The following is an 18,038-nucleotide window of genomic DNA, read 5'->3' as shown; positions in this document are numbered from 1 at the left end:
AGATAGGCATGCCTCAATTCGGTACTTTTTAATGTGCAAAAATGTGTTTTTGAATGAGTTTTTTGAGTGCAATGTTGTATGAAGAACTGGCACATTAGCACTCAATATTTCCACACTCGACACATTAGTTTGGGTGAAGTTCTTCCCTCGGGTCTAATTGCTTGATAACTACCAGCGCTGCTACTGTAGGAATCAAATCCTTGCCCAACTTTTTTTTAAACTTTCCGTGCAATCACATATTTCCAAAGTTGGAAACCCCTTTAGTGGTCTAATGAAGCAAGCCTTGTATTATAGAAAGACAAGCATTTCATTGAAGTCCTTGCTCTCCATAGCTTACCAATACAGCAACTGTTAGGAACCATCTGTCTGTCCCCTCATCTTTCTGTCATCTCATCAACATTGTTTGCACACATTTCCATCTTTTCACAAGCAGGGCTTCTGTACACATGTCCCCATTAGACAAGGCCCAGTGACCACAGGTCAAAGTGAGTCCAGAGACAATAAAGATGTTGAGGGGCCTCTGTCAGAGAGAACGAGCGCTGGGACCCCTGACAACAGGGAGTAAAAGTTGGCTGGTATGCTGGAAACTTTGTTAAGCCCCCGGGCAGGAAGATGCTGCGCTCACTTGTGGTTAATGTGGTCATGTTCTAAATGTCCACAACTGACTCTATTGATGAGAAGGGCATAGAAGAGAAGGGGAAAACGGGAGGTTGTCTGATGATGCCGATGTCCTTTGGCTCATTAGCCCTCTAAAGCCTTTAAACAAAGACGCCATGCCTTCATATCAGTCAAGCAAATGTTTCCAGCACATATACTTAGATTCAGATGACTCACTTATTCAGATGTGTCAATTGTTGTGGAAGTAATGTAATTTACACCAAATGTATATTTAGAACCTGAACCTACCTTGTGCCTCAAAATTCACAAACACATATTTGTTAGCTTTATACAGTATCCAACAGCTTCTCTCTCTGTTGTAAGGGTTGGGCAAATGGTTACTAAGAGAGGATTAGGTCCTTTAGCCTGATTGTGTGTTCCTGGTACTGGCTGCTTTGGCCCTGACTGAGCCCGTTCACAGTTACCTTCACCAGCCGTCACATTTCCATCTGCACAGGGTGAACACCTATGACAAAGTCTCGTCTTGCTCCGTTCCACAAGACGTTGGGGATGAAGGGGCCAGTTAATGGCTATGGAGTCCTTTTCTACTAGAAATATGGTGATATAGTGAAGGGATGAATATATTTTCTGCATTTATGGAGAATTTAAAGGAAGTATGATATGCTTGCTATTTGTGTTGCAGTACTACCAACTTCAATGGGGTTTTAAATTAAAAATGAGTGACTATAGATTATAGACATATTTCAGATAAGATCACATTTTGGGATGAGCTGCTCCTTTAAGAATTTGCGGGTCTGTGTAGCAATAAACATACTAAGTGTTGAGGCCATTTCTTTTTGGAATACTCAAAGCTATTTTATCCCTCAAAATGATGCCACAACTTGCCATGTTGGAGAGAAGGATGAGGCTGTGGAAGACAAAAAAAAACAAAAGCCACCACAGCACCTGCGTGCAGCATCTACCCACCCATGAAGCAACCATCCAAGGTCTTGCCATACTCCCCTACCATCAACCTAGATTTATGTCTGCTTGGATCTATACATAGTCATTTGTTTTGGCCTAAAGTTGCACAAGACAGCCTACAGAAGCATTTCTGTAACCTCAAAACCCAGCAAGCTTATTATTGTTTGTATTTCAGTCTTTGCTTAAATCATCTTTTTTTTTTTTTCCATCTCACGGTGTTTGAGTTCCACCACTTTGTGAACTGCTGTTCTGTGTTAGCTGAAAGATCAGTATGACATGATGTATGGCTGTGATGCTGCCATGTCTGTCATGTGTGATAGCAATACATGGACTGTTTTTATTTTGTTGATGGGAAGTTATTGGAAAATTGGCTCGCACGTCAGAGTAGTCAATCCAACAGCCACTGGCAAAAATATAGTAAAATATTTTGCTGAGCCTCTCTTGATTCAGGAAGACAAAATTCTCACAATGACTCCAGAATGTCCTATTAATAATTTAAAGATGTTTAACAGATTCCTTCAGTATGATTTCTCTCATCCATATCTGCTAACTTATTGCTCTCATGTGTCCTTACAATTGTTTTGAGTGATGTTTGACTTTTTTTAAATACTCCCCCATGACATTTTTTTTCATCCAGCTGTAATTTTCTTTGCTGATGCTTCCTGATTGGCTTCAAGTGCTGAAGTATCTCAGTTCTCATATTTCGTCTGTCATCAGTTTTGGAAACCCATCAGATCTGACATCTTAAGGATGTTCCAAATCGTTTAATTCTCCTTGGAGGAGTAAGGAGAAAGGAAATAAGTGGACTCTGAAGTAGCCTTTGTCTTCTGAAACCCTTCTTCACTGTTTGCCCATTTTTTCCTGCTGATGTATCTCCAGATTTCTGATTATGGCAAAAAAAATTGTATTATCTGCATATTTCTGTAGGTAGAGGTTATAAAACATTTGAGACGGACTTAGTTATTTAGCTTAAATATGAAAGAATATCACAGATTAACAAAACAGATGTATCAGAAAGATAATGCCTTCAGTCTTAAATATACCTGCCAAGTACTTAATATGATAATGAGCTTTTGTTTTTAACTTTTTTTTCTATTTGCACTGGTGTGTTAACAAGCCTGTCCTAATTATTTGTACCTCTAACACCACTCTCCCTTCTATCTAGATGTGGACATCCTCCAAAAGTTGGGGCTTACGGGAGAGAAGCCGTCACGCTCGGTGCCAGCAGGGGTCATTCCATTCAGATCTGGGATCATCCTCAACCAGCGGGCGCACATCGAAGCTCCGTTGCGCTCAGTTTTCCCAGCGGCCGTCTGGCCCAACGTGGCACTGGTCCTGAGTGTGCGCTCACACCGTGTCAGCAGTGCTTTCCTCTTCACCCTGCTCTCAGGCCGCAGGAAGCTCCTTCTCGGTCTGCAGCTTGTACCAGGAAAACTGGTCCTTCACACAGGACCAAACACCTCGGTGGCACTGCCCTATGAGCCCCATGATGGCCAGTGGCACCAGCTGGCAGTGGGAATTAATGGACAGAGAGTGACTCTATATGCCTCCTGCGGAGAGCAGAGTGTTCATGCAGACTTTGGGTGGGACAGTGAGGACAAACTGGCTCCAGAGCTCCAGGGCTCCTTCCTGCTGGGGCGGACGAGCCAACAGCAAGCTTCAGCACACTTTGAAGGAGCCATCTGCCAGTTTGACCTAGTCCCTTCTGCACAGGCAGCTCACAACTACTGCAGGTACATTAAGAAACAGTGCAGGGAAGCTGACACATACAGGCCTAACCTTCCTCCCTTGCTGCCTATCTTAACACGAGAAACAAACATCACAGCTACCACTGCTACAACTAAACGTGGTGGCCCGGAAACAGCCAGGAAGACTACAGGGCTAAGCCTAGCCAAGAGTGTTGCCGCTGCTGCCTCGGCTGTCAGATATGTGGCCCCCACCCAAACAATAAAACCAAACCCTGGGACCATTCATACACCTGTGCTGGGAACCGTGATGCCAATCACAGCCCAGGTTGGGCTGGCATCTCCACCTCCCAAGGTCAGGACCGAAACTGTCACAGCACCACTCAGGACAAGAGTTCCCCCCACAAAACCACCAACCGCAAAGCCCTCCACCTCTAAAGCTTCAAATCAGAAATCCTCCAAACCTACTCCCCCTAAGCCCACTCCTCATAGCAGCCCCAAAAAGACAATTGCAGGATCAGACAACAAGAAGAAACCAACTATTTCTGCCACTTCCAGCACCAAACCCTCTAAGACAAAACCTGACTCTGCCTTATCAGACCAAAGTGCAGTCCCAAAGAAACCACAACCCACCACAGCAAAGAAAACATCTCCCAAGCCAAAAGTTACAACATCCAAAGCCACTCTGTCCAAATCCAAAGCAAATTCTGTCAAGGTTGTCCCTTCTAAACCAACAATATCCAAAGTCTACCCCTCCAAATCAACAATCTCCAAAACTGCAACTGCTAAAACCTCCAAGCTAGACTCCAAACAGGTCACCAAGCCAACAAAGCAGGCCAGAACTAACCCCAAGGCGCCAGTTACTCCACGACCTACCAGACCGTCATACAATCCAGCAACACCACCTGCCACTGACGGCTTCCAGAGCTGGGAGGTGGCACCAACTCAGTTCTCCCTTCTGGCTGGACCTGTAGGACAAAAAGGAGAAACAGGCCCCCAGGTAAGCACATTATGCTACTGAGTTGATAAGTAAGTGTTTCTTTGTTGTTGTGCCCTCAAGAAGGCAAGTTAATTTATATTTATGGGCTAGAGCACTCTTTTTTGATTTGGATCAAGGGCTAGCTAGCACCACATGCTTTAGGGACATAAGTGCCTGTTGGACTGGTGGGGAACCAGTGTAAAACAGCTGAAACTGACATAATATGGTCCCTTTTTTTGTTCTGGTGAGACTTCAACTAAAATGCAGAAGTAAGACATGCAGGCTACGTCTGCTATTTGTTCTGGCAGTTGTGGGTGGTGAGTTCAGTGGTTTATGTTAGTAAAGTGGTGAAAGTGTTTTTTTATCACCAGTGAAAGACCAGGTTTGATTCTAGTGCTCTAAGGCTGGAAATAAGACACCACAGAGATATGTAGGTTAATGTAGCACTATCTTCCCACACAGGTTAGAAATCCTACTTTTCCTCCTTCCTCTGTGCACAGAACCCTCCAGGCTGGGTGTGACGTGTCAGGTCTGACGCCTTGCCGTCTCTCCACCAGATTCCTCTGTCCTAAAGGGCTAGTGGGGGTCACATGGCCCTCCTTCAAAGCCAGGTCAAGGGTCAAAACAGTCAGTAAACACCATCATTCAGCTTCTCAATGCAGGCACAAAGGTAGACCAGTAGCGGGAACACTGAGATAGACAGATCCATTTTCACCTTTTTATATAGATTACAGTTCACACTAAGCCTCAGGGATCATCTCATTTGCATCTTGACTGACAACTTGAGCACCCTGGGTCATAGTTGATTATTTTTTTATGACCACAGAGCAGAGGAAAGGACTGTGTTAACAACTTCAGAGTTTTGTTCACGTTGTTCGGAATAAGCAAATCAATTGTGTCGGGGAACTACACATAGTTGACAACACAGTTCCTCGTCTACAAAAGCGGCCTGAGAAAACCAGGTTGTCCATCTCCTTGGCATGTTTTGGGTGTGTTGTACTTGTATTTAAAGCCACCCTTGTGATTGAATCATCCAGGAGTCATTTTTAGTGTTAGATTTGAGCACAGCCCATGTTTGATACGTGTGCCTTGCTTATCCTTTGTAGTGGCCTGTAATTTACTGCTGTAGATTGCAGAGTGCGGTGTGTCTAGGGCTGACTAATTTACCTCTGTAGTGATGTCCACACCAAGCATGACTGTCATTACTGTCACCCGAATTACTGCCATTTAGAAAGCTCTAACTGCAATCTCAATATAAAGTTTTGTAATCCACCATTAAAGGGAGATTGCAGACAAATGAGTAAGGGGTGTTATAATGTCATTTACTGAAACAGTGACTGACATCATTTACAAATGCCGATACTATGCCGAACCCAAGAAAGAAACTTTTGCCATGTTATGCCAAATACAGTATGTAGCAGGTTATACCAATCTGCAAGCAGCTCTGTCAGTACAAATCTGTGCCTTACCATTCAACCAGAGCAAAGAAACAGAACAAAAACTGTAGCATGTGGTCCAATTATTGTTCAAGGGTTTGCTGAATTAATAAACATGCACCACACCTTAAATTACATGTGTTTAAAATGTGTTTTTTGTCAGGGATGTGACCTAAATGGAGTGATAGGAAAGAATCAAATAGGCTAGACTAGATGAATTATTCATTGTGAGAATCATAGTAGTGACGACATTTATACATAGTGAGAAATGGTTTTGTTTTTTTACTGTGAATTTTGGGGCATTGTATGCCTTTATTGGATAGTAACAGTTTAGAGATGACTGGAAACGATGGGAGAGAGTGAGAGAGACATGCAACAAAGGTCCACTGCCGGAATCAAACCACGGGCATTGTGGTAATGTGGCATGTATGGCAAGACTTGATTTCAAGGATAAGGTTAGAATTAAGTGGTTACGGTTAGGCATTCAATTGTTGGTTAAGGTTAGGATAAGGCGCAAGGGAATGTATTATGTAAGTGTCCTTACAACTATAGAAAGTCAGGCATAGATGTGTGTATTTGTATGGATATGTCTCAGTCTTGCCATGTAGTGCCCCTGGGAGATGCCAGATGAACCCAGTCACACTTCGTTTTTCTTTCATAAACATAAACTCTTTCTCACAGTCTGGTACACACACAGAAACTCTCTCTGTTTCTATCTCAAACATGCACACATTTTGATGAATATGAAACTAAGAAGCCAATGAAAAGCCTCACGTTCATTCAGGTTCTGGTCACTAGCTTTGTTTGACATTACTCTTTCTGCCTTAAGTATCTTTACACAATATAACCATAATCTGCACTCTTGTTTCCACTGTGCAGAATCTGCACTCTGGCTGCCAGTGCTTTTTGTCAAAGATCTGCTCTGAATGTGATTTATATGTTCTGAATTTTTTAATATGATTATTTATTAATTGAAGCCATATTGGCTTTGAGATCAAATTTAATGAAGTGACAGGTTCAGAATTCCTTGCACATCTAGACTTCTGTATTCAGTAAGAGTCTACCTGCAAGCTGCTCCAGTACTTGAATGTTTCCACTATTAAAAAGCTTTTAAAGAGATTAATTTGACATTTTGGCAATAAAGGAAAAGAAGAGAGTTTGCACATTTTTACTCTCTAATCCAGTAGTTTTGAAGCAGTTTTGAATTAAGGAGAATATTATATAATACACTTTCAAGTAAGTAAATTCAAGTTATTGTTTGTTAATCACAGCAAAATTGGCGTAATTCGGATTCAGTTGTCAGGCGGCACCAATCATGCTCTCATAGGCACACTCAGCAAGTCTAAACTTCTTAACAGAAAACAGCCTTTGCCATCCGTCTGTGTTTGAAATGCGGTGACTGGAAAATGCTTTCTGACGTGAAAATTTCATGAGACTTCAACATAGGGCTAGAGAGCAGTCAACAAACAAATTCTCCCAGAAACAAAGAAAAGAATATATGTTAAAGACAGGCAGGTGCAAAGAGGAAAAAAGACACTTGGAATAAACAAACAAGGAAGGAGGGGTGATGCAGGGGGTGGAAGTGTGAAGATAGACAGGGGGTGTGTGTTGATGTCGACAGGTCCTTATGCCACCATAGTGCACCACCACCTGTAACAAGAGGGGTGGTCTCAACCATGGAGGTAATCCTAGAAGAGTTGGTTGGGAGAACAATTATAATTCTGAGCGATATAAATAGGAACACAGACACACACGTATCCACTACACAGGTAGGAGCTGTACAATAACCTTTAGGTGGAGGTCTCTGTTTATGAGAGGGCTAGTGTTGTTTTGAAGTTTAAATTGTTTTTGAAGTCTTCCTTTTTGTCTCTTAAAGTTCATAGCCTTGTGAAAATTGAGATGAGGAAACTGCAGAAAGGGTACAACTTTCACACGTCAATAACAGTGCTTTATGGTAGATTCTGCTGCTTTTTTACTAGATCTTCATATCTGTGTTATCTCAGGCATCAGATTTAACAACATGGTAAAAATACTGTAACGCAATTTGCGGTGCACAAAGCATTTTAGAAATGCTATACGCTCAGGCTTGAACACACATTTGCATCAGGATCCAGAACCCTGCAGGTAGCTCTTAGTTGGCCTCAGCAACCACAAGCCCACTGTTTTTCCTGACTTCTCCTTTTCCTCTTTTTTGATTAAAAGAAAACGATTGAGCCCGATAAAGGCACACAGGGGCATCGAGTGGCGCAGGAAATGACCTGTTACGTCTAGTGTTTCTACAGTTTCCTGCCACACAAGCACAGTACTTCCTGATGGATAAGGCTGAACTCTCATCACCCGGGGAATGAAAAGGTGTCACTTTTTTTACCCAGTCTGTCTCTGGGTTCACTGTAGAAATACAGAAAGGAGTCTTTAAAGATCTGATGGCTTTGAGAGAGTATGATCGTGTGTATGGTATCACTCGACATGTCAAAACACAACACTGACTGAATACTGTTTCTCTCCAGGGACTGCTCGGACCTCCAGGGAAGCCAGGCCTGCCAGGCAAGAGGGGTCCTCGGGTGAGTCTCATTCCTCTTTTTCCTCTTGGTTGCCCTCAAACACCTCTAGCCACATTAAACACACCTCCCATGGTAACCTCTAGAATTTTTTTTTCTTTTTTCAGTGTTAGTCTCTAAGATTCTTTTTATGCATCTATGTTAATAAGCTTAAGTTTATTGGGGGTATCTCTCTGTATGTGTCTGTGTGTATTTGTTTGCATGTTGCCCGAAAGCTCAAAAACAAACAGACAGAAATAACCCTCTTGGCAGAAAGGTGATTTGGAGAAACAGACAGACAGACAAACAGACATACAAGGACAGAGAGGACTGTATCTGTGTTTCAGCCTAAAAGGCAAAGTCCTGGACCGTTTTTTGCAGTTAAAATAATAACCTGCCAAGCCGGGCTCCCACATCACTTTAAACCCATCCCATCACCCAGCTGACACACACTCTCTCTCACATACTCACACACAAAGTTTTCCTATGCCGGCAGATTGACCATATTCTGCACGGGGCTGCGAGTGCTGACCTCCCACCCCTAAGCATAAACAGGAAAGCTCCTATAAAGACGACCTTTCAAAAGGCTGCCTGTGCCACAGGATGCCTAAGAAAAGCACTGTAAACAGACAGAGAACACATGGCTCCACTGGACTTTCTTCTCCTGCCTGAGTTGTTGCAGCAGGCTGCAGCGACACTTCATAGGAATCCCATTCTGGACTAATGAAAGGCCTCTTTCTCCACGGCAGTTAAATAGATATAGTCTCATTCGTGGGTCCTCTTTTAGGAATTCTCTTTTCCTTCCTCTGTTTCTCTCTCTGCCTCTGATGTATGGATTGCATGTATGGATGAATCCAACTGACTTAAGTGATCCCCTGACTTTTCATATAGCATACGACGAGATAGAGTGAAATTTCTCTAAACTATTAGACATTTAAACCTCAGTTGCTTTTAATGTTTAGCACTACTCATCAAATGTTAGCACACTAACATGCTAAACTTAGATATCGGGCCATTATACTTGCTAAACCTCAACATGTTAGCATTATCATTGTGAACATCTTAGCATGCTAATGTTAGCACAAATCACCACTATGCATAAGTACAGCCTCAAAGAGCGTGTTTTTTAAATATATGTTACAGTCTTGGATAAGCCTCTGGTTCTTTGTCAACTACTAAACAAACACACTACCCACACAGTTCAGATAATAAAACAAGTAAATACATCAGGTATAGATTATTGATGATTTATGTCCATGAGCACACGTGCGTGCATATTTTGGAAGCATGTGCTTTTGTATTTTTATGTGCGATTTTTAATGATTACTTAATGTTTGTGTCTGTCTATGTCTGAGAGACTCTTAAGCTAAAGTCTCTGTGATCCCCCACCACTATAGATGTATAAGGAGGTCTTTGTCTGGCTCTAATTAAAGCTATTTAAGCCCCAGCAGCACCTCCCATCCCGTCTCTAGTTGCGGTTCCACAACATCAATCCCGCTTAGGTGGATTTCTTAAGATCCAAATCAAACTTATCTGGACTAAAACTTTAATTGGGCTTAAAAATTCTTAGCACAGAGCTGCCTGAACTTAGTCAAGCCAAGTATTATATAAGTATGATTATGAGTGGAACTATTTTTGTAAAGCAAAGCAGTAGCTTTTCTGAAAATATGGCTCATATTTAACTGGATAATTTCCTTACATATTAACTGAAAAATCTGTTCCTCCTGTTTCAGTTGGAGCCCAAAAGGTGTTTGAAAAAAATTCAACTCAAACTTGTCCTTAGTGAAGCCTTTATGTCTGTCTCAAACCTCATTCATCAGCAGTATCTATCGACCAATCACCTCACTGATTTACATCCTGGTGGCTTAGACGTGGCCTTTGTCAGCCACAGCGAAACAGCTGTTGAACTGCATTTGGCATTGTCAGTGGAAGTGGTTGGTTTGCAAAGTGCAAACAATGAAAACAAGCCTCTTCAATAAAAAAGTACTTGTAAAGGCCATCGGTTTTGATGCAGCTCTAACGGGGGTCACTTGCAAACATGCCGCCAGTGTCTGACTCTGACCTCAAAGTCATTTTGTTTAACACATGCACAAGTACACATCGGAGCTCACACAGAGTATTCAAACTACAACACAAATCCCACAGCGTGTAGCACAGACATATGCGGTTGTGTTTATGACCTGCCTATATAAAGAATGAGACATATTGTGACGCTTTCCTGTAAACAAAAGCATTTATCAAGTTTATTTGCTGCTGCCATGTGTGTGCAAACACTGAGACACATATACACACTTGCAAACATGCCCTCATAAACACGTTTCCCAAACTTGCCCCAGATAAGAGTGTGGTATCAATTTGGGAAAACGAAATTCACTCATTCATCAGTGAAATAATTAACTCCAAATCTGATTTTTACGCTGCAGGTTTCTTTGGCTGCAGACCCACAGGTGGCATAGCATGATTGGATCATAAGTGCTGGAAGTTAGACTGTGTTTACGGCAGAGCCCATTAAAAGGGCTCGTCTAAAATATTCAGTGTGGGAATGTAACCTTGGGAGTGATGTCATGCATCCAGATTTAAGATCCACCAAATGCGCAAGCCATGTGTGTGCAAACACTGAGGCACATATACCCACTTGCAAATATTTGCTCATAAACACGTTGCCCAAACTCTCCCTGGATAAGAGTGTGGTTTCAATTTGGGAAAAAGAAATTCACACATTGATCAGTGAAATAATGAACTCCTCATCTGAATTTACACAGCAGGTTTCTTTAGCTGCAGGCTCAGAGGTTGAATAGCACAATCCATTCATAAGCATCATCTTCTATGGGAAAAGAAAAATTCCAGTCACAGGTTTTTGCTGAAGACAGAGCTGTTTGCAGTTTTTTGCATCACCGTCCGTAGCCTTGGATTACTGGAAGACTGTATGATGACACACAGAGCACCATTGAGCCCACCAAGCACCACCCATGAACCTTGACCTCTGATCCCACACATGTGAGTGTGAGACGCTGTCGCTATGGCAACCACTGTCAGTACAGAAAGCTTTTGGTAGGAGCTGGTGTCCAGGAATGGTCAGGGTGAGTGTGTTTGTAGGTGTATAATGACGGCGGTGGTAGAAGGGTGTGAGAGGAAACGTGTGGTGGATGCATCGCGGCTACACAGGCATGTATCTATTTGAAGGCTGACTGCATATATGTCTGGAGCCTGCTGGGTCAAAAGGGTCTTTGTCTGGGTGAAAAAAAACTCTGTCGCCCATCTTTCCTCATGCTTCCTCTCCAAACCGCTGCTCTGTCACAAAACCACCTTGCTTCACCTACACTTGAAGCTAATTCAGGTCCCAGATGTTTCCCAGATATTTCTAATAGAAAACTAACCTGGAAAATTGTCAATGTAAATACATTTCTAAATGAGTAAAGGTGTTAAGCCCTGCTCAGGGCAGTGTGTTGGACTGTTTTGGTAACACCAGGCGACAGAGCAGCTTTTTAGGGGTCTGTCTAATCCCTAGTGTAAGCTGTGGATCTCTTCTTTGGAACATTACTGTAATAAGCTCCAGGACATCAAAACTGACTATGCATAATGAATATGCTTCAATTCACTATTTTTGCAGCTTCCCATAAGGAAATACCAGATTTTAAGCTAAATGTTTGGCACAGGGTAAGCTTTAGGTTTCCTTTCTAATTTACAAACTTGTCATTGCCACTATGAGCTTTTACTGTTATTGTTGCAAATGCTTAAATAATACTTAATATTTCCTTTTTCATGTAGACTATTCACCACATAATGTATTTAACCCAAAAAACCTTGGCAGAGCTGAATTCATTCGCCTCGTCTGCTTCTGTTATTAAGAAGTTTTACTGTAATTTATGTGGTATTTGGCTGTAAATTCTGCTCTTTTCACTCAGCGATGGTGAGGCAAGCTGTTGCAACTTTAAGGAACAGTGAAATATTTTCCTGATTCCTCAGAGGCAGAAGTTCTATGTGTGTGCAAACTGGGAACTTTAATTATGAAGGGGCTGCACTTGCTCTCTTGATCTAATGTTAGTTAATCATATTTTGACCCTCGGGGCACTCATTTGGCACAGCATCATACAGAATCTCTTTCATCTTTATATACTGTACATTTAAACTGTCTTTACGAGCTAGTGTTGAGTGTCAGACTGTGTTTACAGCAAAGCCCATTAAAAGGGCTCGTCTAAAATTTTCTGTGTGGGAATGTAACCTCGGGAGTGATGTCATGCATCCAGATTCAAGATCCAAGTACATATTCAGTATTTCCTGGTTGGTTTAAAGTTGCACGTATGGGCTAAAATTTTGTAGATTCAAGCACAAATAAATATACCTCAAAACAGGCAGTACACATGTTACCATAACATGAAACATTAGGAGCGATCATTTGTTTAGATTTTGACCATTTTGTCTCAACTTAGAATCAGTATGAAATGGACAGAGTTGTTACCACAGGAACCACAGTAACGCCCTGCATCACGGTTCAGAGGTTGGTGGTTTTTCTTCTGATAGCCCTCAGCTTTAGTGCACCCCACCCCCGCCTTCTCTAATTAGACACCTGTTGTAAGAGAAAGGGACACAACATGGAGACAAGAGAGCACAGTACCAAATGTTGGTGCCAGCTCGTCCCCAAACTGCGGTAAACCGCTGGGTTAATTTTGAAGCATGTAATTCAAACATGTCTAGTTTGTTTAAGTTTATTTTAGGCACAACAGCACCTCTTAACACTGTCTGGACACTAACTCTCGAGGGATCACCGGCTGCATACAAAATGAAAGGGGACGAGCATGTGGGAGGAAAAGGGGCAAGATCATTAAAACTTCCTTGGAATGAAAATATCACGAGTGAAAAACACAGGAAATAAAAAACAGATCACACTTCCTAATGTTTTTAATTTCTTTGAAACCATATTTTAAAATTCCTGTGGATTACTGCCACCATGTTAGTTTGTTTATAAATGTCTCCAAAGACTAGTCTTTTCAGTCTCAAGAGAGTAGTTCTGTGTGTACTGAAGTTCTTTGAGGAATTAACAATATACTACGTCTGCCTTTCACTGAACTACTCTCCAGAGAATGAAAAATGTGATCACTGTTATTAGTCTTTGGGGCCATTTATAAACAAGCTACCATGCCCAAATTCTTCATAATGAAAAATCATGTCATAAAGTGCAACAGTTTGGTTCATTGGTGTGTTTTTAATAGTTTGGAAAACAACAGAGGCCTACAGCACAGAGGAATAAGATATATCAAGCTTTGGATACACACACAATACTTAGCAGTAAGATGAGTAAGCAGGATTCATTGTTGGCTTTGGCTCTGCACATGAGATTTGCTGTCACTAAGGAAAATATACAAAACTTTTTATATCATCTGTCTGTGCGGAAATCCTGAATTTTCTGTGAGTCACATCAGAGATAACTACACTTTTACACATGCTTAGTAACGTCCTGTCCATTTATGAGAAGCCCTGTCTCTGAAACTCTCATCAAGTGAATCAGACATGACTGTCAGCAACATGCTCATCGACAGGAAGAGGAGTTATGTCAAAAGGCATTTATGTTGTCATGTCTGCACCCTACCAGGGCGCCCGTTTTTTAACTTTGCTCAAAGGGCTTTTTTGTTGGGCTGCAGCTCAACTCCCAGATAACCTTTTTTTCTCTGTGGGGTAATGGAGAGCCGCCTGTCTGGATGTTGTAGATGTTGTTTTTTGATGCTGCAGACCAGATCACCGACATAATGGCTTCCTGATTTGTTTTGACTCACCTCAGTGAAACCCGCTGACCCGGCTCTTAAAGCAGTTGTGGCTCTTTTTCCGCCCTCTCTGACTCGCTCGACCCTTGACCCAGTACAGGGGGAAGGTGAGGGGCCCATGGGTGCCATACCACGTGGAGAGTAGGAGTGAGGTCAGAGATTCACAGGAAAAAGTCACTCAGAGGAAGAGGAGGTAGACAGATAGACCAATGGATGGATGGATGGATGGCAGGGATGTAAGCCTACAACAACACCAACAATACTTGCCAGTGCTTCTGTCTGACAGCTGCTATTTGAACTAAAGGAACATTGGTGTAGATTTATTCTGGCTTCCAAAGTGCCTTGGCTAAAACGTCCCATGGGGGCTGCTGGACAGGCCAAGTTGGTTCACATTACCGATATGCTGCTACTGTAGATCTCACTTTGTTTGATTTCAGACACAGTTGTGTTCATTCCCTCAGCAACAGCCTATGCTGACAGAAACACACACCAGCAGAGGAATTCAAAATGTTATGCTATGAGACGATCTGCATTACTCATTAAGATGCTTGACAAATGTGTGTTTGTGTGTGTTTGCGCATGTGTGTGTGGTGTAGGGGGGGTTGTGCTGTGTGAAGCAACAGGGGGCAGGAAAACCACATCCATATGGTGAAGCAGCTCCACAGAGCCCCATTTTCCATAAGCTTCTACCCCCAACACCAAACCCAAATACCTCACCACCTAACTCACACACACACACACACACACACACACACACACACACACACACACACACACACACACACACACACACACACACACACACACACACACACACACACACACACAAACAAACAAACAAACAAACAAACAAACAAACAAACAAACAAACAAACACACACACACACAGTTGATGTAAAAGAAAGCAGGTTAAAGTAGCATGAAGGCTGAGGTTCTCCAGACAGTTGTTGCCCCCATCCTCTCTCTGGTCTTAATAACAGTAGCAAAGCCGCAGTCTACATCAGCTCTGTCCCAATATGAAGATTGATTGAGATTTCGAGCACGGTTTGATGTTGTTTTCCTCTTTCTGCCTTTTCCACAGGGCGCCCCTGGTCCCCATGGAAACCCTGGCCGACCTGGTCCAACAGGGCTCAAGGTATCTTATGCATACACACTCTTAGTCTAACTCTTGATCACAAATAAGCCTTTCTGTTTTTTGCCAGGAACCCAAAAGCCTTGTTGACTTTTCCACATTAAACCATAACTTGTGTTTATAATTTAAAGAGGTCATATTATTCCCCATTACCGGTTTAATATTTTCATTTTCGTGGACTAATTACAAACATTTGCATGTTTATAGTCAAAAAGTACCTAGTTGCAGCTGTTCAAGGCTTCACTAAGCCTGAAATGTGCTGTTTTGTGGCTGCTCAATATCCCACTCTTTTGATTGGCTGACTGTTTTCCGAGTGAAGCACATGCACGCCAACTGCAGGTAACGGATTATAGCACACAGAAAGTAGAGGAGAGAATCTAGCGCAACTATAGATGACAGCAAAACACAGTAGAGACTCTCACAATGAGCTGAAATTAATGCACATAAATTAGGTAAATAACATAAATAAACATTTAGTTTCTTTCAGGAGGAGCGGGGGTCCTGTTGGATGGATAGGCCCCCGGCCAATGTGATGGTGTGGGAAACACCGAGCATATAGTCATGACATCACAACCTTACAGCTCGTTTAAAGTCATAGTTTCTGAATATGGACTGCATGTATTTCTCTGAGGACTGGGCATTGTGATGCTCTTTCAGTATTTATAAAGCACCTGGAGGTGCTTTATGATCAAAAAAGAAATGTAAATCTCCCTTTTTACAATATGTCCCCTTTGATGAAACATTTATGATCTTCTCCGCCCTCTAACTGGAATGACAGTCCTATGAGGATGTGTTACATTTTCAGTTTTTCAGCTGGAATCAATAAAGAGCAACAAGGGTAATAGAGTTTTACGGATGAAGAATTAGCAGCCCCATCTAGAAAGTTCATGGTAGTGCAGCCACACCTGGAGGTTGAGACGTTACAAAACTAAAGAGTTGTATCACTTTAACATCTGTCAGGATTTCCCCACATGTCGGTTTTGAAGATTCTTGGAGATCTCCTTTTAGTGGACTTTCTGTGTATTAGAGATAGAGAGTAACACATTATCCAATGTGTTTGTGTGTTTTTATGCATTTATGTATTGTTTCTATCTATAATGAATCTTTATGAGTCTTTGTGCTTGCTCTGCAATCGGAGAATGGAGAGGGGAGAAAAAGGTAGTAAGACACCAGGGGAACCCGAAGTGATTTATCCAGGAAAAGACATTATGAGACAGAAAGTGAGAACTCCAAATAAATCTGTCTAATTTTAACGTATGAACAGGAGATGACCCTGCCTAAGACAAATTCTCTGCATCCCTCGACTGATTGTCTGCACTGATATATGCTTCAGCAAACACCCTTGACCTCTGGCTCTGTGTACTCAAGGTACACAGCAAGGAGCAATAGCTGTATTTAAAGAGCATTATAAAAATGCCTTGCATAAATGACAACTGTGAAGCAGCATGCGGTCACACAACCCACCCCCAACACCAGAGCCTTGACCTCCCCAGGTCACCCATACCTCCCTGACCATGTAATTTATATTACTCCGTCTGTTTTTCTGTTAAATTCCTAATTTTTTACAATCTTTTTCTCATCATCACGCAATCATGCATCTTACACTTGATGAGTTTTAGGGGTGCTGGTAGGGAGATTTTATTATCTTTGGACACTGCCAGACTTGCTGTTCTCCCCTGTTCCCAGACTTGATGCTAAGCTAAGCTAACATTTTTACTTTACAGACATGAAAGTGGTATCAATCTTCTCACACAACTCTCTGCATCTTAAAACCATCCATATAACTGCAACATTCCTGGTTCGTTTGCTCTCGTTTTTCCCGCTTCTCTCGTCTGTATCTCTCCTCTCACCATCAAATAAAGGCAAAAAATGACAGAAAATGTCAGCTTTTCTCAAACATGTCAGATTCAAAAGCCTTGAGGGATTTAAGTTGAATGATCATCAGTAAAAAAGTGTTTAGACGTACTCCTCAAGCCAACCCTGACGTGGTGAATGCCTCAGGAAATTCTAGGCAGACTGGTGCAGATTGGGCTCCTTCTACCTGTCAGGTGTGTTGAGAGAAGTGTTTGATGTTAAAGGGTGCGTCCCAATTTTTGCCCTTTCATCGTTAATAAATGAAACAAAGTTGTAAATAGCAGGGGTCCCCACGGGGAAGTGAGGGAGTGTAATTTCCGATTCGCTGCTTTGATGTGCTGAAGCCCCGTTATTGTTACCTGCTGACAATGAAGCTCGGTGTGTGAGGCTGGAGGGGCTGAGTGCCCACACAATGGGGCTAAGAAAAACATCTGCACTGTTTTTCTATGGGAATTGTTTTTGTTTTTTTGCTTCAATTATAGCACAATTGTACAACATGTACAGAGACAAGCTTGAGCAGTCCAAATGAAACATGTTGGGTGTGAAATGTCTTAGTTAATGTGATTGTTAGTCAGACACTTTCAGAGATTTAAATCACTGAATGACTCTGGTAATTGTCACTCATACAAGGTTGGTCTTTGTGTTTTTCCTTCTATTAGGGGAGAAAAGGAGACCCTGGCATCTCACCTGGGCCAGCACCTAAAGGAGAGAAGGTATTAAATGCCTCGTTTTCTTACATGCGTCATTAGTTTGTAAATACATCCTGCTTGGCATGTACCTAGCACATTTATTATTTCTATTTCTGCAACCAGAGATTTACATTTATTTGCCTTTTGACATTCTCGCTTTGTGTTCCAGGGAGACCTAGGACTTATTGGCCCGGTTGGACTGACTGGCCAAGAAGGTCGAAAGGTAAGACTGACGGTCCCTCTAAAGCTTCTTAATATCCTTTCACCAAATTCCCTCCAAAAAATGAAATTCAGTGTTGCTTTTTTCAGAAATTAGAACCAGATCTGCAAACTATGAATAGCAAGGCCCTTGAAAAGTTTGGGAAAGCCTAGTAAAGAAAGCTTGC

At 42.1% G+C, this 18,038-nt stretch overlaps 1 protein-coding gene across 1 annotated transcript in view; it reads left to right on the top strand.

The window, feature by feature from the left end:
* Nucleotides 1-651: 651 nt before the first annotated feature.
* Nucleotides 652-18,038, top strand: part of col27a1a (collagen, type XXVII, alpha 1a) — a 67,940-nt gene continuing 50,553 nt past the window's right edge. Inside the window, 6 exon segments of the mRNA XM_062435199.1 lie at nucleotides 652-709; nucleotides 2,747-4,266; nucleotides 8,189-8,242; nucleotides 15,059-15,112; nucleotides 17,623-17,676; nucleotides 17,822-17,875. Coding sequence (XP_062291183.1) covers nucleotides 652-709; nucleotides 2,747-4,266; nucleotides 8,189-8,242; nucleotides 15,059-15,112; nucleotides 17,623-17,676; nucleotides 17,822-17,875 — 1,794 coding nt within the window.

Source organism: Scomber scombrus, chromosome 15 (genome assembly GCF_963691925.1).
Source record: "Scomber scombrus chromosome 15, fScoSco1.1, whole genome shotgun sequence".
Lineage (NCBI taxonomy): Eukaryota > Metazoa > Chordata > Actinopteri > Scombriformes > Scombridae > Scomber > Scomber scombrus.
This window is presented reverse-complemented; position numbering and strand designations above follow the sequence as displayed.